A 21,292-nucleotide genomic window follows, 5' to 3' on the forward strand; every position below is an offset into this window, starting at 1 on the left:
TCACTGGTGCTGTTTGCTGACTAGGTTAGAGCTCAGTGCAACCAATATTCCCATTGTTATTGCTGCTTGCTGAGTGCTCCACAATATCTATGAGAGTAAGGGGGAGACGTTTATGCCGGGGTGGGAGGTTGAGGCAATCACCTGGCAGCTGATTTTGAGCAGCCAGACACCAGGGCGATTAGAAGAGCACAGCCGGGCACCCTGCGCATCAGAGAGGCTTTGAAAACCAGTTTCATGACTGGCCAGACTGCGGTGTGACAGTTGTGTGTGTTTCTCCTTGACGCAAACCTGCCCCCTTCATTGATTTTAATTCCCTGTAAGCCAGCCACCCTCCCTGCTTCGATCACAGCTGGCAAAAGAAATAAAGTCACTATTGTTTTGAAACCATGCATTCTTTCTTTATTAATTTAAAAAAAAAAGTGAGATAACTGACAAGGTAGCCCGGGTGGGGTGGGGGAGGAGGGAAGGACGAGGCCACATTGCTTATTGTAGCCACACTACAAATCAAAGCTGTTTGAATGACAGCCTTCTGTTGCTTGGGCCATCCTCTGGAGTGGAGTGGCTGGGTGCCTGGAGCCTCCCCCCAACCCCTGCGTTCTTGGGCGTCTGGGTGAGGGGGAAATGGAACTTGGGGAGGAGGGCAGGCGGTTGTAGAGTGGATGCAGTGGCGGTCTGTGCTCTTGTTGCCTTTCCTGCAGCTCCACCAGATGCTTGAGCATGTCCGTTTTCTCCCCCATTAGCCTCAGCACTGCATCCTGCCTCTGCTCTTCACACTCACTTAATGCTTTCCTGGCCTCTGCCACTGAATGCCTCCATGCATTCAGCTGTGCCCTATCACTGCAGAAGGACTGCATGAGCTCGGAAAACATGTCGTCGCGAGTGCAGTTTTTTTCACCTTCTAATCTGCGATAACCTCAGGGACGGAGATAATAGGGGGAGCACAGAAACAGTTGTACCTGTGGGGGGATAAAAAGGGAGAGTAAAATTTAAGATGATACATTTCTGAGAACAAAAGGGAGACTCTTTCACAGTGAATCAAGCAATTCACAGCAGACAGCACACGTGCTTTAGGTACAAGGTCACATTTTGCCTTTTATATTGCGCGCCTACTGGTATGGTGACACATCACACATGGCTGGGCAACAGAATTCAGTTTCCAGACAAGTCAAAAGGTACGCAGGTTTGGCTTCTAACGCCTTCATAACATGTGGGCATGTTTTTAAACTGCAGCGCCCTCCTTTCCCATAGCAAGCAATGCTGATTGGGTTTGCCATTTAAAAGGAGGGGCTGTGGTTTTTGGGTGGATGTGTAGCACAGCCCTCCACCATCCCACCATGTGGCTATTCTCAGGGATAATCCCTTTTAGCCAAGCACAAACAACCCAACATGAACGAGGTCCTTTTACTGTTCCCTTACAAAAATTTGCCTATTTCAAGCAGGTGACCATGAATTATACCACTCTCCTGAGGCTAACACAGAAAGATAAAGACTGAATGTTGCTTGAATGTGACCAAATCCAGGACCATTCGTTGCCATGCTGTGTGCTGCAGTGATTCCAGACTACTTGCTACTGGCTTGGCGTGGTAAAGTGTCCTACCTTGGAGGACGAAATAAGGCAGCCCTCCCCAGAAACCTTCTGCAAAGGCTTTCAGAGTACCTCCAGGAGAGCTTCATGGAGATGTCCCTGGAGGATTCCCGCCCCATCCCCAGACATGTTAACAGATTTTTCCAGTAACTGTACTGGCTGCGAATGCATCCCAGTTCTTCAGGGCAAATCAAACATTAAACACAATTGCTTTTAAACCCTGTACTATAGTTACAAATGTGCACTCACCAAGGTGCCTTCTCCGGCTTCAGGGTCGGGGATCCTGCTTTGGCTCCAGGGTGATGAAAAGGTCCTGGCTGCCGGGGAGAACGGATTCTCCACCTGCCTGCTGCGCATTCTCCTCCTCCTCTTCCTCATCCACAAAATCCTCCTCCCTGTTGCATGAGGCTCCCCCCTTGCAAGTGTCCACGGACAGTGGTGGGGTAGCGGTAGGATCCCCCCCTAGAATGCCATGCAGCTGATCATAAAAGTGGGATGAATGGGGCTCTGACCCAGAGCGACCATTTGCCTCCTTTGTCTTTTGGTAGGCTTGCCTGAGCTCCTTGACTTTCATGTGGCACTGCTGTGTGTCCCTGGTGTAGCCTGTCTGCACCATGCCCTGTGCGATTTTGGCATATATATTAGTATTTCTTTTTTTTGATTGGAGTTCGGCCTGCACAGATTCTTCTCAGCAATCAGATCCAGTGTCTCCTGTTTGCTCCATGCTGGAGCTCGTTTGCAATTCTGGGACTGCATGGTCACCTGTGCTGCTGAGCTCGCCATGCTGACCAAACAGGAAATTAAATTCAAAATTTCCCTGGGCTTTTCCTGTGTACCTGGCTAGTGCATAGGAGTTGAAAGTGCTGTCCAGAGCGGTCACATTGGAGCACTCTGGAATAGCTCCCGAAGGCTAATAACATCAAATTATGTCTGCACTATCCCTAATTTGACTCAGCACCGTCGATTTTAGAGCTACTCCCCTTGCCAGGGAGGAGTACAGCAGTCGATTTTAAGAGTGCTTTAGGTCGACGGAATGGGGTTGGTTGCTTATAAAATCTATCTAACCCGGCTAAATTCAACCTAACCTCGTAGTGTAGACCAGGACTTAGGCTCCTACTTCATCCTTAAGAAACAGCCATCAGGGTTTATGGACACTTATTATTTGAGTGCTTAGTGATGTACTAGGTGCTTCACAAACCAGGAAGACACACGGTCCCTCTTGTGTAGTGTTTACAAATTAAACTCACCATGACAGACCAGTGCTCACCATAACTGCACCAAAAAGGAAATAGGAAAAGGACAAAAGTGACAATAAGATCAAATGATTATGCAGCAAGGTTTATATACTTCTTGATCTGATTTTTGTTTTATTATATTCCCTTCCTTTACTTGTTTCTTGCAGGCAGAAGGGAGTTTATAGGAGGGATTTGAATAATAGGAGCCAGTTTGGGATTGTGGGATTAGCTGATGTTTCTAAAATGATTAGTTATCAGTGTCAACAATTGAAATGGCTATTTAGGTTTCGTTAACCTTTAGAGATTAATGGGGCAGTTCACACCTCTCAGAGCTGTTTTTCAGGTTGTCTGCAGATTCAGGATGACACTACTATCTCATTTACACTCCCAAGGATTCTCTTTGCAACTATGAGGCTGGAAACATATGATCTTTAAATGAGAGGTGAGATTCTGGAGCACAGTTCTGCAGCAAGGAGTGAATTGATCGCAAATTCTGTGACCACTGAATCTCAGAATACAAAGGGTCTTGGCTGTAACTCCCATTCAGTGGGAATTATTCAGCTGGTGGTGAGAGCATTATGCCCATGAAGATTAATCACAACTGAGGATATGGTTTCCCAGCTCTATTGTACACAATGAAGCCTGAGACTCTCAACTCGCAATACTGCTATATCCTTCACTGGAGCAGAACTTCATTAAAATACAAGCTCATGGACCCAGATCCTCAAAGGTATTCAGGGTCTAATTCCAATTGATTTCCCTTTGGGCCAGTGAGAGAGGTTGAAAATGACTCTCTAGCCTGGTGATTAGGGCACCCAGGTGGGAGACCCTAGGTCCAATCCCCCTGCTCCATGACTCTATTATTTGTATAGAGTGGAACAGCTTCAAGAGGAGAGACTGAGGACACCCCACAGCAGACTGTCCTATTGCTCGCCTCATCAAGCAGGGGGGAATTGAACCTGGGTTTCCCACAACCTAGGTGAATCTCTAACTATTGGGCTATAAGTTTATAAAAGGAGGGCACCTCTTCTGGCCAGGGTGGGACCTGATCTGGTAGGCAGTTTCTGAGCACACCTGCTGGATCAGGCCCCAGATGAGAGACAGGTGGCCGAATGCCTGTCTCCCCCTGTTTGTGAATCGCTCTGGGGTTAGGCAGGAGGTAGGTGTCTAGATGCCTAGAGGGAGGCAGCAGTGTGCATGCAGTGCAGAGGGAACTTATATAGAGGGAACTTTCAATAACCTGAAAACTTATTTGCTGAGTGAGTTTAGGCACCTATAGACTTCAGCAGGAGTTTTATGGATCACAGTGGAGCCTAAAGCTGGAAGTGAGGGTCCTAAACTCAGATGTAGGTACCTGAGTGCCTTTGTGAATCCTGGATTCATTGACTGATAATATCACTCACTGAGCCCTTCAGCGGCTAGCACATCACATCTGCTGCAGGTCCCTGTGCAACAGATATTACAACCCCATGCAGTATCTTTGGAGAGCACTGTATTAAATCCATGAATGGATTCTGCACAATTGTGTTCTGCTCCATGGGGGACGGTTATCACAGCTCCTCCAGGAACAAAGTGTGTGTGGTGATTACCTGTTGGGATTGTAAATGACTCCAGAGAAGCACCACCCCCCTGGGGTGCTTGCATTTGCTGGCTCAGCCTGGGTTTTCCAGAGGCTCAGACAAAGAAAGCATAGGCGGCGAGTTATGTGGGCCCGCGATGTCCGTGCTCCACCAATATTAAGGAAGGTGGGCCTGGCTCCACCAATGTTTGGGCTTATATTTTCAGAGCCGTCCCATCCATAGGACGGACTGGGGCAACTGCCCCAGGCCCTGTGTTTTGGAGGGCCCTGCGCTTCAGGGGGTCCAGGGTGGCCTGGTGCCGGCAGCCCAGCCCACCCCTTCCCCCAAGCCCCTCCCCTGCCCCACCTCTTCTCACCCCTGCTCTGCCCCCTCTCCACCCCCATTCTACCCCTTCCCCCAAACCCTGGCCCTGCCTCTTTCTGGCTTCCACCCCCTCCCCCAAGCCAGCAGAGCGGGGCAGGATGGGCTGGGGCTGGGACCAGGTTGCTCACTGCTGCCAGGGCCAGGTGCCCCGCTACTCCCCCAGGCCACCCTGGACCCCGCGTTCCCCAAAGCACAGGGCCCGGGGGAGTTGCCCCGGTCTGTCCTATGGATAGACGGCTCTGCTTGGTCCTGTTCTCAGCACCACCAAAAATTATACAAACCTGGCACCCATGAAAGAAAGAGGTTTTGGTATAAAAAGACTGAATTTGAACGGACTCAGGGCCTCCCTTCTGATTCAGCAAACAGGCAGCGCCTTCTGTCCGGACCCGGGGGAGGGGCAGGTTCTTGGAGAAGGTTTGGAAAGACTTTGGTCTACTAGGGGCCCATAAAACTAGTGAGTGACTATTAGTATGTTTGTTTAAGTCTGTTCTATTTTGGTGGGTTTTTTTCTAGGTTTTTTTTCTGTAATGCTTTTACCTTATGAATAAATGTGCCTATTTAGAAAGAGCTAAGTGGTCACTTGTAACTGCTGGCAATGCACTGGCCATAGCGCATGGAGAGAAAACAACATACAGGCACTGGCCATTAGGTAGACTGACTTGCTGGGGATATCACAGTGTGAGATAGGGGGCTGTGCAGCCTTTAAACCCCTGGTCAGAAGGGATTGGCACAAGGGTCCCTGCCCAGGGACAGGTGATTGCTGGAGACCTGAGACCTGACTGGGGACTATTGCAGTGGACCCCTGAGGGGCAATACACATGTAATTACCCTGAAACTGTGACAGTCCTGGTGGAATCTTCATCTCTTTCGTGTCATTCACTGAAATGATCTATGCTGGAGACTGTCCGGTGAACCTCATGATGTGATCAAGGCAGAGTAATAAATGGGACCTGGGTGTGTTCATTTCAGGTTTTTTATTGCTGCTGCTCTCCTGCCTACAGCTGGAGAGAGTCCCTTTAATGAAAGGAACTCATTAGTAACCAATAATGTGTGCTGGCAACACAATCCGATTTCCAGACTTCGTGTAAAGTGCAGTTGTTTCCAAAGATAACTCTATAGTGATCTCAAACCAGCTGCAGCTTTAGCTGGATGGCCTGAACCCTGCTGTTGGTAATACCATCTCTGGAATGTACAACTCAGTACATTATTGTGCAGTTGTTAATTCTCAATAAAAACAGGTCTAGTTATCCGTTGTCTTTTCCCATCTGTAATCACTCACAGCTGTATAAAACAACCAAATTAGAATTCTCTACTCACATACACAGCTGGTAGCATTTTACATTCACTTAGCACAGGTACAGATGGCTATATAAGGCAGTGGAGAGTCAGGCCCAATTTGTGGGATTAAAAAAAAAACGAATTGGTATTTTAATAACAAGGTACTAGATTTTATTGGCAGATGGCAAATTGACAGATGGCAAACTGCGAGGGCAAACTAGCAAAATATAAGTGATGATACTGGAACTGCATATGGCCTTCATAGATCCTCTCTTGCATATGGAATACAGTTCAGGGTATCTTTCCCAGGCAAAGATTATTGCCATGGAAAGGGTATTAGTGATATTAAGATGATACTGTCAATTCAGGAAGTTGGGTTTATTCTGGGAGGAAAAGAAGAGACATCAGGATGACCTAATGGAAGGTTCTGTGATTATGAAAGAGATGGATAAGGCAGAGAGGTCACCTTATGGAGAGGATCAGAATCAGGAGACGTGAAAGTGATGGATGAGGAGTGTAGATGTACTCTGATGGAGTCATTCAATTTAAGTGATGATCGGCATAAGAAACCAATTACTGGGGTTGCTGACTGAAGAATCTAAATTATTTGTTTCTGGGGAAAGGTTAAGCAGTATGCTGGGAAAAAACAGGAAAGTTCAATCAACCTAAATTAAACCAGGGCAGATGTATTGGGTTGGATGGCTTTCTCTGGTTCCAAACATTCCTCCCTGTCAGTGTTGGGGTGGCTGGCCTTTCTCTAGAGATGCTCAAATTCATTAATCCCTCTGAGGAAATAAACATTCCTGTCTCATCTGTGTCTTGAAGAGTTCATTTTACAATCCATAAAGGTTACTCCAGAAGGGCTCAGAGAATGTGGTTATTAATTGGCTGCCAAAGAAGACTATCTAGTACCTTCCACAGAGGCTTAAGAATGTTCTTCCATATTATAAAAACAGTGTGAATAGCACAATCCCTGGTAAGATCCCTTAACTCATTTCTGATCATCAGTCTGCTACCTGAAACTGCAACTGCAGGACCTAGCAATAAGAAAATCTGCCAAAGATGGTCCAGCAATTGATATGCAACAGGGCACAGCAACACCACCCAATGCTTTAGTACACAGACTGAAGAAGAATATTGGATCCAGCTGAAACTGAAAGAGGAATGTAGGATGGCAGAGTGTAATTGCCCACAGTGGAATCTGACCAGGATGGGAGGACTGAATCCCTACTCTTGCGAAGGGGACAATGGAACTCATAAGACCACAAGTTCTCAAGACCTTGGCTTCACGTCTCACCAGAAAGCCAGCACGTCCAGCCGTGTAGCATCCCCTATCGTCATGCTGGGCATGTGCTCAGGCAGCTCTGACTCAGAGAGAGGAGTGTGAGTCACTGACAGCACAATTGCTTGCCAAAGGCACGGAGGGCAGAGGCATTCCATCTGTAACCACTGGTCCGCTTCAGGACACTGTAGAAGCCTATTTGACATTAGGTTAGTTCTCTTCTCTTCTTTTCACCTGGACCCACAGGCCGGGGAGACAGAGTCCTCTGCTCCACAGACCCTTCATTTGTGATGGTCCCAGGTAAATGTCTTGATGTATGATTTCAGAGTAGCAGCCGTGTTAGTCTGTATTCACAAAAAGAAAAGGAGGACTTGTGGCACCTTAGAGACTAACCAATTTATTTGAGCATCAGATGAAGTAAGCTGTAGCTCACGAAAGCTTATGCTCAAATAAATTGGTTAGTCTCTAAGGTGCCACAAGTACTCCTTTTCGTCTTGATGTATGTTTGAAATGGATCCCAGGCACCTTCTCTCCAGCCGATTGTTACCTGATGTTGTGCAAATCAGAGGGTACGCCCTTGTACCCATAAATGCAAAACTACCCCCCCCTCCCACTTCTGCGGTTGATAATTAACCCTTAGCTCTCGTGTCCCCTAAAACACCAGCACTAAAATAAACCCTTATACAGTCCCGCCCACTCCAGGAGCTCCAGAGGGGCCGCTGGGGAGGAGATCATCTGAACTCGGGGTGGAAACGCCCCATTAGCGCGTTGGGTCCATTCCCGCCACGCGAGTCCAGTGCTGGCCTGGCACCGCGCGGGGCTCGGCTCCCGGCGTGCGCCAGATCCCAGCTGTGCGCTGGAGAGTACAGGGCATTAGGACCCTGAGGCTCTCGCTCTCTTTTTCTGCTCCGCAGGACTGAGCCGCGAGAGCAGAGCTAAAACAAACAGCTGTGACGGGGTAAGAGCCGGCCGAACAGAGAGAGGGCGAATCCTGTCACCAGCACCCTCCTCTCCCCCACCTCCCTCACACAGAGCGCGGACCCTTCCCTCGTCTGATCCCTGGGAAACCTCTTCTCCAGGTTATCTGGCTCCCAGGCTCCACTGGGGCTTTCGGGATGAGGCGGATCAGGGCTAATGCCATTGCAATCCTGACTGTAGCCTGGATCCTGGGCACTTTCTATTACTTATGGCAGGACAACAAGCCTCATTCGGCAGCCTCCAGCAGATCCCCTAGCAGCAGCGGCAGGAATGGGCAGAGATCAGCTGCGAGGCTGGAGAGCCACAGGGAAGATGGGACCATCCCCCTCATTGTGAGTGAGACACGCTCGCCGAGCGGATTACATTTTAATTCTTCAGCAGCGGTTGTTGCGGGGAAATTGCATTGCGCGTCGGTGCTGCTGCCGGGTGAGGTGTTGTCAGGACCATTCATCTAGTTTGTCAGAGATTGGTGGGGGCTGGTGAATGAAGGGGGGGCGGCGGGGATACATTAGAGGAGGTGTTAGATGTGCATGGGTTTCTTTCTATTTATTTTAGCATTCTGGCTTGTAACCATGACAGCACTTGCAATTGGGGAGCACTACCCAAAGTCTTGGAGAAATAGGCTAGCGCTGAATGTAAAGTCGTGTCCACTGGATGGCCAGGGTCTGTTTCTCTGGCTAGGAGCTGGATTTCCTTTTTGGCTAAGAAAGGGGTGGCTGAAACAGCCGTGAAGGCTTGTTGGGTTGTGTTCAAGCTGCGTGTTTTAAATGAGGCCAGAACGATTTGCATTTGCAGAAAACAGTTTCTTAGGTCCTGGGCTCCATGATCCTTGCTCTGGAAGGATTGTGAGGGTCAGGGCCTGGGGGAATAATGTTGCAACACCCACACTGCCATGTGGCGGGTTTGGTGGTCTCAGCTGCATCATCCATTAGTTGTTGTACGTCCTAATGTGAGAGCACAGCAGAGCGTGCAAGCTTGGAAGTTAAAACTGAATTGAGCCAGAGGAAGCTCTCTACTGTTAGATTCATATTTCGGTTGAGCTCAGAGCGAGACAGGAGGGGTAGGCAGCCCTGGTTTATCCCTGCTTACATCCAGACTGGCTCCCTCCCCCGTTTTATTTCTAATTTGAGGCACTGTATCAAAAAGACCTGTCCTCCACTTTTCCTGGGGATGTCCAGGGGTTTGGCAGGGGGGTCAAATAGAGCTTCTGCTCTCCCTGTATTAGGGGAGATGATAAGAACCATTCAGCTCTATCAGGTGGAGAAGGTTTTTCCTCTTTCAGGCTACAAGGTAAAAATAAAAAGCCACTATTTACTGTAAGAAAAATACAAGTAACCAAATAAAAAACTCATTGAGCCCATTCTTACTGGAAACCTGGGCAAGACCACTCAGAAATTGGGAGATGTGTCATTGTTTATGTTTGTCTGCGAATCATCTGGTTGCACAGACATGGAAAGGAACAGAAACAGCCTGGTCTAATAGTTAGAGCAGAAGCCTGGACACCAGGATTCTTGTCTTTTCTTAGTGACTTGCTTTGTAACTTTGGCCAATATCTCAGTTTTTCCATCTGTAAAATAGGGCTGTGTGACCATCACATGGGGGTCATGATGCTTAATTTATTAATGTTTATAAAACACCATGAGATCCTACAATGAGAGATGCTTTAACAAGTGGTGTGTGTGTGTGTGTGTGTGTGTATGAGGGAGAGGGAGAGAGAAAAAAGAGGGGGTGGGGGGAACCCTACAAACACATAAGAACTGCCATACTGGGTCAGACCAAAGATCCATCTAGCCCAGGATCCTGCATTCCGACAGTGGCCAATGCCAGGTGCCTCTGAGGGAATGAACAGAACAGACAATCATCAAGTGATCCATCCCCTGCCACTCACTTCCAGCTTCTGGCAAACAGAGGCTAGGGACACCATCCCTGCCCATCCTGGCTAATAGTTATTGATGGACCTCTCCTCCATGAACTTATCTAGTTCTTTTTTGACCCCTGTTATAGTCCTGGCCTTCACAACATCCTCTGGCAAGGAGTTTCCCAGGTTGACTTCCATGTATTGCCTTACAACCCAGGAACTCTACAGGAAAGGTCATGTGGTGAAGGCATAGGGCTAGAAGTCAGGAGACCTGGGTCTGTTCCTAGCTGGGCCACAGAGATCCCAATTTCTGGTGTGCTCTTGGACAAGTCATTTTGCCTGTTTCATAGTTTCTCCATCTGTAAAATGAGGGAAATCATATGAACTTAGCTACCTCTCTGAGGGGTTGTGTGGCTTCATGCCTTCATGTTTGCAAAGCCCCTTGAAATCCTCAGAGGGAAGATGCTGTAGAAGTGCCAAGTCTTATTATATTACTAATGTGTGGTATGTAAGTGCACATGCTCATACACATACACAAATGGTGTGATGATAAGCTTTAGTCATTTTTGAGTCATTATTATTAAAATATGGCATTACTGGTGGAGTACTATAGACATTGTCATTAAAGAAAAATAGGGATGGGTCAGCCTGACCTGGGCTTCTGTCCCAAGCCCATTAATAGAACGGGATAATGCCGCTCTCTGCCTCCCCATTCCTCTCTGTAATTGGGGTCAGAGGATTTGCTACCATACTGGTCTATCTACTCCAGATTCTTGTCTCCAGTAATGGCCAATAGGTAATGGGAGAAAGGAAGGTGAAATGTAATGCACTTGACTGACTGTGCAGTGCTGTACATGGAATACTCCTTCCTGACCCCTGCAATGATCAGTTTATACAAGGAAGCAGGAGAATGGAAGCAGTTGGATCTTCTGAGTAACCGCATTTCTCAAATATATTCTATACACAGTGTGCTTTCCAAAATGTTCTGTCTGCTGCTGTGAGAGTCAAGCCAATCAAATGCCGTATTCTTGCTGATGTGACCCCTTGCAGTGGCATTACTGTTGATTTGGCACCACAGTGAGAGAGTAACGGGACTTTACTGTGATGGAATGTGAATAACAAGCAGTCAGCCCCATTTGTAGCAGTCTCATTGGATTGCTAGAGACAGCTCTGGGAGGAGGTGAAGCAGAGAAATAAGCAAGGAGCCAGTCTGGGGTGTGAGGGGAAGATCTGTGGGCAGAGAAGCTGGAGAGCAGGGTGGTTGACATGCATTCCTGCAGGCTCTGTCCTAGGCACACTTGGCATAGGTTCTGATTTTTCAAGGCATATAAAATGTGCCTTTGTAGTTGCTTTTATGTGGGAACAGAAGCTATTAATATATAGAGAAACAGGTGCTCCTGGGTCTGTAGTGCCGTCAGCTCTGGTCTCCTTAGGAGTTAATTACTTTGCATAATAAACAATGTCAACACTATTTGTTTACCAGGTGTATCTATTGGCTGTTAACTTTTCCAAAGTTCCAGGGTGTTTGGATCTGCAGTTTTGGTTTGGCCCACGATAGAATTGTTAAGGTAAGCCACACAGTTTGGCTCCAGATCCAGATGTATCTCTGGTTTTTGTGGTTGGCATCTGGAGATTTGTTTGGGGCTTGTATTAAGATTCTTTGGAAGCACATTGTTTTGCAGTTTTAAAACCCTCTTTGTACTGCTTTTGTCTGCAAATCTCTTCTTTGACCAAGTGAGTCCAGAAGTTCTGCTCTGTGCCATTGCAAATCCCAGGTGAAAGACATGTTTAAAAAATGGAAATGCCTTTTTGGGTTTTACAGGACTCTTTTTATCCCCTCTTGAGTTGGAAAATAAAAATCTACAGCTAACTAAATGGAGAATGAGCAGGTAGTAAGGCCACTAAATAACTGCCTGACTTCTGATGGCCAATGTGAGCCTGACTTTCAAACTTGGGTGCCTAAAATTTTGAGTCTGCTATGGAAATCTCTATATCAACCCTAATCATTAGCGGGAGGTCAGGTGTTACAGTGATGGGTCTCCAAGAAATACCTGAGATTCGATAATGTTGGACACTCAAATCCCTGTTCTAGGCACAGAAGTTTTAAAAATTTGGCCTCTCTGGGTCAAAAGTCATCCTTGGTTTCATCCCACTGAAATCAACAGATTTAAAAAAATAAATGAAAAGACTGACTAGGTCAGCTTTGGAAATCATCTGCAAAGCTGTGTCCCCTTTTGAAATAAACATGGAGATGAACTAGTAAAAATCTGCTATAGGCTATGTCTACACTATGCAGCTTTTAGCGACACAGCTGTGCGTGCCGCTACAAGGTGCACAGTGTAGCAGCTGTTTGTCGGTTCTCCTGCCGACAAAAAACTTCCACCCACAACGAGCGGCCAACAGAGCACTGTTCACACAGACGCTTATCATCGACAAAACTTTTCTCTGTCGGGGGGGGGGGGGGGGGGGTTAACACCTCTGAACAACAAAAGTTTTCTTTCACTTGCCATTGTAGACCTAGCCATAGTTACAGGCAAAGCTCAACTCCTGTGTGTTTGGCTTTCCAAATTCCCTCTCCAAAGACCACAAAGGATCTGCAAATAGCTGGTGGTTGTTCCTCTAGGATGGGGGAACCAAAATACAGCCCAAGGGCCAAAGGCAAATGCTCAGGGCTGAGTTGCTGTTATTATTTAGTATTAAATACAGCCCACAGAATCCAATGGGGCAAGCTCACTCCCATGCAGTTATCACAAAGCTATCGGCACCACTGTGTAGTGATGAGGCGTGTGTAAACGAAACAGCTGCATGAAGAGGATCATGGCATTCCTAGAGAGGCTGTAGAGGGGGCCCTGCACCAATCCCAAACAGGCTAGCACAGAGTGGTTATTGGGGTAACTGTGGGAATCCATCCTTACCGGATGTCAGTGGTCCAGAAGAGCAGTGGATGATACTGACTCGTAGGCTGAAAGAACAGCAGTGAAAGGAGTGAGGTGCAGCCCTGCTGCCTAGGTACAGGTTGGGGGTAAATTCCAACCCTCCTTGGAGTAACCCACCCACAGCTTGATTAACCCAGACTAGTATGAGGAGGAGTAAAAGTTCACCCAAAATATAGTCTCTCTGGCCACTCTTTTTTTAATAAACTGCAGGCTGAGAACAAATCAGAATCTGATGAGCTGAGCCCCAGGACTTGGTTGCTGGTGAATTGAGCCAACAAGCACTCCCTGCTCATCTCTCAAGGAAGGCGCAAATACCACAGTCCTGGGTATTTATTTTTTATGTTTAACAACGTGGTACTTTTTTTAGGAGTAGCCCTGGGGCTCCTGCACGTTGCTCACATGGCTCTCTCTGTTGCAGCGTTTGGGCTTTTCTGAAAAACAGCATTCCAATACATGTGCCCTCCTTTCTCTTTCTCCCCAGTGGGATGTTGTCTTCAGCTCCCCATAGGTCTCCTTTACACAGAAGCTTTAAAATGGGTGATCAAAGGGTTCTTGGCAATACTTACACACTGAATTTCAATGGGGTAATCATTCGCCTCTTTTCTTCCATCTCCGTTAGCACAGATGTGATGGACGCTTGCTTCCCTTTCCAAAAGACTGAGAAAGCTGCCCAGTACATTTATTCCATGTAAAATCCGTGGTCCTAAACGTGAGCCCATTGAGGAGAGTAAAGACCCTGTTGTCACGCAGCGAATGCTGCCTGCATGTCAGATACATGGCTGATGCACAGTTTTGAAAATGGAGCCCCACTGCTGTCTCTCCATGTGGTGGTGGTGATGATGCAAAAGGCATAGTAATAATAGCTCACCTAGACCACTGACTAGAGAATTACTAAAAAGAAAAGGAGAACTTGTGCCACCTTAGAGACTAAATGTGTTAGTCTCTAAGGTGCCACAAGTTCTCCTTTTCTTTTTGTGGATACAGACTAACACGGCTGCTACTCTGAAACCAAGAGAATTACTGAAGATTGAGATAGGAAAGACTTGTTGGATGATCTTGTCCAGTGATGCTGGAATGATTTGTATAGGTGCTGAGAGCCTTTGAACCAAATAGTGAACCCTCTATATTATGGAAACCACTTCAAGCCATGGGTGCGGTAGTACCCCTGGTTCCAGCATCTATGATCTTGTCTGTCCTGCAGGGCTGGTACAGGATTGTTCCCTATGGTTTGTTCTCCCATTCTCTTGTCCTGTCCAGTTTTATACATCCTAAGCAATGTCCCTCACCTCCCTTAGGAGACTATTCTACAACTGATAGATCTCACTGTCTAATATTCTGTCTACATTTCCTTCCATAAAATCCCATTACTCTTTGGTGTGGTAGAAAGAGAGCCTGAGACATAAGGCTTTGTATCCATTTCCATTTTGTATCAATATCAATTTTGACCAGCCTAAATAATACATCTCCCCTGTTGGTGTTTGTTAACAAATCCTTTATCCTTCTCTCCTTCCATCTGAAGATTTCAAAATACTCTGCAAAGATTAGTGGATTAAGCTTCACCACCCACTGTGAGATAGGGAACAGTATTATCCCCATTTTACAGATGGGGAAAGTGAGGCATAGAGGTTAAGTGACTTGCCTGAGGTCACATAGTGAGTCGGTGGCAGAGTTGGGTAAAGGACACGATCTTCTTATTCCCAGTCCTGCATTTTAGCTGTAAGACCATTCTCTCTGCTCTCCCCTTTACTATCCTTTTACACCCTTCAGATCCTGATAGATTTAACTGTAATTTAGCCACGCTACCGATAATCAGTTTTATTTATTTTTAACACATTATTGGGGAAATAGAGTGTGTGTATATGCATTTTAAAAAGCTCCCTGCTAGATCTGATACTCTCAAACTCATTACACTTCACACATCTGAATCAGCTGTTTCCAGCTCCTGAGCTCCCTGACAGTCCTGTGAAATGGTTATGTCCCCCTCTTCCCACTTGCTGCTGTCAAAACCAGATATGATATTTCACTCACAACTGAGATAAACTGCATCTTTCATGGTTCAATAGCTGATCTCTTTTATTCTGCAGAGGTTTCTATCCCACTGGGCTCCCAGGGTTGTGTGCCTGCCTGGAGGCAGTTCTTGTCAGTTTCAGTGCTGTAGCTATGGGAATACAGGTGGCTTCCAAATAAATAAATAAAATAACTGCAAGAGAAAGAACTCCCTGTAGTGGCACTTTGCCATACTCATGATATACAGGTTTTATTTCACGTCCTGCTGTGCTGCTAAGGAGGTAGAACCTAATAATTAAAGATATATCACAGCTCATAAAAGCGTCCTCTTGAGCTGGGGGAAATCTGGTTTCTGTAGAATTTTACTCTTCCTAACTAATTTGTGACTGACCGTCCCATAGTCAATAATTTGCCTTGGTGTTCCAGTTTAAGAATTTAACCAAGTTTCTTCTTCTACCCCGCTGGGTCGATACAAATTGATTTTCATCTGTACATGATCATAAAGTGGCAGTCCCCGCTAGACTGTTTGATCTCTTAAAGGCTGCTCATTGAATTTGTATTTTTGTATAAGATGTGCTCTACAAAGTAGGTGATCAGACTCTGGATTCGGAGAGAGTCCAAAGCAGTTCAGGCTTTTGGGCAAACCTTTGAACGCCTCATAATATTCAGTGTATTGTGAACTATTGATGTTTTTCTTAAAATGACTTTTTCCCCCACAGGAAATGATTTCTCCTCCTGCATCACTAAAGGAAAGAGGAATGTTGCAGAGTTCTTGGGCTCTTCCTCGTGCTAGAATGCAGGACTGTCTTGCAGGAGGAGTTGTTCGGCTAGTACCTGCATACCTTCACAGATTCTGCATTCTAGAACCTGGCCTGCTTTGATGGAGACCTATAGTTCGGATCTCAAATTCTTCCCTTCTTATAGCTGGTTCACCAGAAGGCATAGGACTTTATGAGAACCATCCCTAGAGTCCAAATCCTGGGTGAACGTAAACTGATCTGTCCATACTGTTGCTAACACTGTTGCCCACAGTTCTGCTAGTGTCCTTCACATAATTCCTGTATCATCTGGATATGAGGAAGGGGATTCTTCCCTGGATACCAGTAGGATCAAAAGAGCATTTTCCCTTTCTTTGGGTTTACTCCGGTAGTATAACTGAGGATAAGAGTGTGTAAACAGAGTTTACCGACTTCTTGTTTGGGGAATATGGTATTTACCACAGCCAAGTCTGGAGTGCCAAAAAATTTATTAATCTTCACCCACTTTTTTTTTTTTTAAAAACCTCTACACCGCTGGTCTATCCTGTTTAATACTTGGTTGGGAGACCCCTCTGGAAAAGCAAAATGCTAATGGGAAACCTCATGGAAAATCCAGATGCCACATGAAGTTGTGTTGGTGATTAAGTAGGTTTTGCTCTTCCCTTGCATACTGGATGGGACCAGTGTCCCAGCGCGGGAAGAGGTATTGTGCTGCTGATGGAGGTACTGTCACGTTCTGGGGTGCAATCCAGACATGTGAGAGGTTGTATCACCGCCTGCCCTATAGCCCTGAGTGTCTCCAAATGCTGTGCTGCCAAAGCTCTCTTGTCTGGACGCTTCCAGCTAGCAAACAAGCCTGCACTGAGTGTCGGTGAGTTAAGCAGCCCTGGTTCAGTGCTCTGACCCCAGCAGCCTGCCTACAACACCACAGTCCCACTCTGGTAACACCTGGCAAAATGGACCCCACTGCCCCCCTGTGACAAAGTTCCTCCTCTACCTCGGTGGGTCTTGTGCTTATTGGCGGATTTGCTCGCCTTGGAGCTTCACGGCAGCCCTCAGTTTGGCCGTTTTCGTGAACCCACAGTCCAGTTTGACTCGTCCTGCGTCTGACCAAGAGTTGGGAGGTTTGGGGGGAACCCGGGCCTGCCCTCTACTCCGGGTTCCAGCCCAGGGCCCTGTGGATTGCAGCTGTCTAGAGTGCCTCCTGGAACAGCTGTGCGACAGCTACAACTCCCTGGGCTACTTCCCCATGGCCTCCTCCCAACACCTTTATTTTCACCATAGGACCTTCCTCCTGGTGTCTGATAATGCTTGTACTCCTCAGTCCTCCAACAGTCCACGTTCTCACTCTCAGCTCCTAGCATCTCTTGCTCCCAGCTCCTTCCACATGCACCACAAACTGAAGTGAGCTCCTTTTTAAACCCAGGTGCCCTGATTAGCCTGCCTTAATTGATTCTAGCAGCTTCTTGATTGGCTGCAGGTGTTCTAATCAGCCTGTCTGTCTTAATTGTCTCCAGAAGGTTCCTGATTGTTCTGGAATCTTTCCTGTTACCTTACCCAGGGAAAAGGGACCTACTTAACCTGGGGCTAATACATCTGCCTTCTATTACTCTACTGTAGCCATCTGGCCCGACCCTGTCACACCCCCAATACTAAATTTTCCCAAATCCATGTGCTCTGCAGTGTCCAGCCCTCTCCTAGAACACTCAGAGGAATAATAAGGTCCGTTTGCACCTTTAAAGAGACAAAGTTGGGGATTGGCCCTGCTTTGAGCAGGGTGTTGGACTAGATGAGCTCCTGAGGTCCCTTCCAACTCTGATATTCTATGATTCTAAAAGAACATCACAGCTTATTAAATTAACTGGGGTAAATAAACCCTTCCCTTCAAGTACAGCACTGACTTGGTTTATTGTAAAACAAACAAACAAACAAAAGGACATAGGATAAGTGATACCAAGTAGAAGAACTAAAGTTAGAAAGGATTACAAACAGATAAAATCAAATACACTTTCTAATGGCTAAGACCTGACTTAAACAAGCTATAGTCTTTGTTCAAGGTAGTTTCCTTACCAGTCTTCCATTCCCAGAACTTTGTCTCCCTTGGCTGAAGGACCCATTTTTCTAAGCTTGCAGAGCTCAGTCCAGTGATGTTGGTGAGATGTGAAAATGTGTCCCTGAGCAGGGCTAGTCATTAATGTTTTTATGGCATCTTTTGCAAGAGTAGAGGTACTAGAAATTTCTGCAGAACACTAAATCTATCTGTGTAATTAAATTCTCCTTGTGTTTTCAACTGGATAAAATATACTACATTTTCTGTCCTGCAGATCTATAAGTGTTGCATTTCATCCCAAAGGTAGTTGGCTTCTTTTCAGAGGTGGTTGAAAATTGTTACCTCATGGGAAGGCCCATGAAGTCTGTGGTTTATTGTAGGCAGATATTCACTCCAGGGGACAAGGCCTCTAACACTTAAGGTTTGTTGTATATATTCCTGTTGCGGCAAGGCCCACAATGCTTGTGGTTTCTGCTGTCCTTTGGATGTTTCTCACAAACCACAGGTGAGTGGGCTATGCCAGCTCCGTAGAATAAGAATGGTTGATAAATGCGTCTCTGGGAGTGTTACTGCACAAGAAAGATTCTGTAAGAGTTTGACAGCTTTATATTTTATTTACAGTGCTTACATTTTGGAACTGTGGAAATGCTATTTGCCTAAATGGCAGCAAATGATTTCATATTTAATTTGTTCCAGTGGTATACATGGGGCTTAAAAAATTAAAGTAAAATAAACAAAACAAACCCATCACAAAAATGTAAAAAATCCTGTCAGCTGTGTCTGAGGGCTTCCCTCAGTACCTTAATTCTGAATTCAAGTGGCTAGGTGGTTCTACAAATATTCTGTTCTTGAAAAGCGTGCTGCTCTGCCTGTGGCATGATTTTTTGGTGAGGCCAAAGGTGAGGTGCTCCTTAAATTAATCCCACATTCTACTTATTATTTATATTTTGGCAGTGTCTAGGAGCATGAGCCAAGGACCATGACCCCTTCATGCTAAGTGCTGTATGAACACAGAACAGAAAGATAATCCCTGCTCTGACCCTTTCCACCTAAGTCGGTGGGAGCATATGGGGTAGGGAACACATCCATTACTTGCTCCAAAGTTTAGGTAGCTTGTGCTTCAATAATACACAGCCACTTCCTAAGTGAGGCTCTCCCGATGGTCTTTGCCTCAGTCTGCAAAATGGCCCCCATCAGAGATCATAGTACTAAAACCTGGTAATACACCTGCACACATGGAGTCAGGGAGCTTTCCAGTTTGCCTTACAATCCTGATTGGATGGAGCATAGGCGAAGGGGAGGATTCTCAAATCCTTGGCTCTTTTAAAGGAGCCTGCAATAGCGTAGTCATTACATGTAATACTGTAATACCAGATCTGCTTGCAGGCACTGCAAAGTGAAGCCTGGATCCTGTCTCTTGATGCTCACTTGAGGAGAATATGAACTGCCATATGCCTGAAGATGAAGTCAGGACAGGAAAAAAAAAACACTCTTTCCATTTTAACTGAGCTGTATTGTGGTTGTCAGTGTTGAGGAGCTTTCCAGCTCTGAAATATGACTTAATTATCCTTGCTGGCAAAACACAGCCCAGCAGAAAGGGAGTAAAAGAAACAGAGTCAATTGTGTTGAGGATGAAAAAATATTCTGGCCATTTGCTTACTGTTCTTATTTTTGTCTGTGTCTTTCTCTATGGAACTGAGCTGCCGTATCAGATAGGAAGTAAATTCAGTGGTTGGAACTAGCATCTACCCTCATAATGGATAAAATAACTTTCTAAAGGAGAGGCTGACTCGGCCTGTTTCTGTTTGTCCTGGGAACTGCTGCAAAACACCTTCACACCATAGGAGCCTCTCTAGATCCCATCTTCTAAGAAGTTCTACATGTCCCAGGGTCTAGTTGGTTCTAACTTGGTAATCCTTTCCCTCTTCTCTGGCTGGCTTTATTCTCTTGCACTTCCCTTCCTTTCACTGCTTCAAACAAATCTTCCATTATTTTTCTCCTTCCTCCTCGTTGGCTTTCATGCCATGAAGTGTGATAAGGTGTGAATTGATCATTCTTAACCTGTACCTCAGTTAGGTAGAAATGCAGGATGGTTTTGTGGTTAAGGCACGGGACTGGGAATCAGGAGACCTTGCTTCTGTTCCTGGTTGAAGTGCAGACTCGGTCTGTGACAATGGGTAATGCCTCAATTTTCCCATCTGTAAAATGGAGCTGTTGTGAGGCTTAGTTCATGAATGTTTTTTAAGTGCTTTGAGATCTTCAGGTGAAAGGAGCTTTACAGGGCTGGCTAATAGGTGAACCTGTGTTGGATGGCATGAGAGTGGCTCAGCTGTATGTGCTGTCATCTTAGATGCTGTTTGTCTGAGCATTTCCAGTGCATGCTCCAGCAAGGTTAGAGCTAGTCAGCATTTTTCCAGCAGGATGTTTTTGCATTGGAAAATGCTGTTTCATTGAAATCAAAACTTTCCTTGGGAACATGTTTATTTTGACTAAATTTCCTTTTGAAAAACAAGAGCTGGAAAAGTATTTTGATATAACTGAAACATTTCAACCTTCTCAGAATGGAACATTTTGATTTTTTGTTTAGAAATGACTTTTTGTTTCAATATTTATTTTATATGATAAATTGTAATTTAAAAAGAGACAAAGTCAGAAAGCAATGTTTCAGTTTTCTCAAAATGGAACATTGCGATTGACCTGAAATGAATTGTTTTCAAAAAAATTTATTTCATGAGAATTTTTTTTTGTTCTGATTTGAATGAAAACAGATTTTGAAATGCTGGAATTTCCTGTTGAACAGAAATTCCAGATTTCGAGCAGCTCTTATCAGGTTGTTGGTGTGTTCGCATCCCAAACTACTACATCATCTAGTATGATTGTTGTAAGCTTGAGCGACCATAATACTGAAAGCGCTGCAAATCAGAGTGGAGGTGCACTAGTAAAGCTGGGGGTGGGGGCAGCAGATGGTGTCTCAGCAGCAGAATAGCAGAGGCTGCTGCAGGTCAGGAATGAAGTGCTTTGACAGAGCTGTGTGAAAAGCCAAGGACTGCATTCAAGAGGGCTGACAGTTGAGGATTGACTGGTAAAGCTTACACACTGCCTGCTGGTCTCTACCATTCACTACTATAGATCACACTTTCACTTTTGTGAGCACCTTTTTTGTTTTTGGGTTTTTTTTTTTTTGTTTGTTTTTTAATCCAGAAAAGGAAAAGAGGGATTAGAGCCTGGCCATTCCCCACTGATGCTCATGAGGCCAGATTGTGCTTGTCGTTGTATGCCGTTATTTAGACAGTGAGATGTGTGTGTGTGCTCACGTATGTGTATACATAAAAATGAGAGAGAGAGGTCTTCAGGGCCCCATTCATGCAGAGAAATTGCCCAT

General features: G+C 45.8%; 1 protein-coding gene across 2 annotated transcripts in view; it reads left to right on the forward strand.

Annotated features, from left to right (window-relative positions):
- The first annotated feature begins 8,221 nt into the window (after window positions 1-8,221).
- Window positions 8,222-21,292, forward strand: part of GALNT16 (polypeptide N-acetylgalactosaminyltransferase 16) — a 137,672-nt gene continuing 124,601 nt past the window's right edge. For both annotated transcript variants that reach the window (XM_048855869.2, XM_048855868.2), the window contains exon 1: window positions 8,222-8,633. In XM_048855869.2, coding sequence (XP_048711826.1) covers window positions 8,439-8,633 — 195 coding nt within the window. In that variant the 5' untranslated portion in view covers window positions 8,222-8,438. The remainder of the gene's footprint in view (window positions 8,634-21,292) is intronic.

Source organism: Caretta caretta, chromosome 6 (genome assembly GCF_965140235.1).
Source record: "Caretta caretta isolate rCarCar2 chromosome 6, rCarCar1.hap1, whole genome shotgun sequence".
NCBI lineage: Eukaryota > Metazoa > Chordata > Testudines > Cheloniidae > Caretta > Caretta caretta.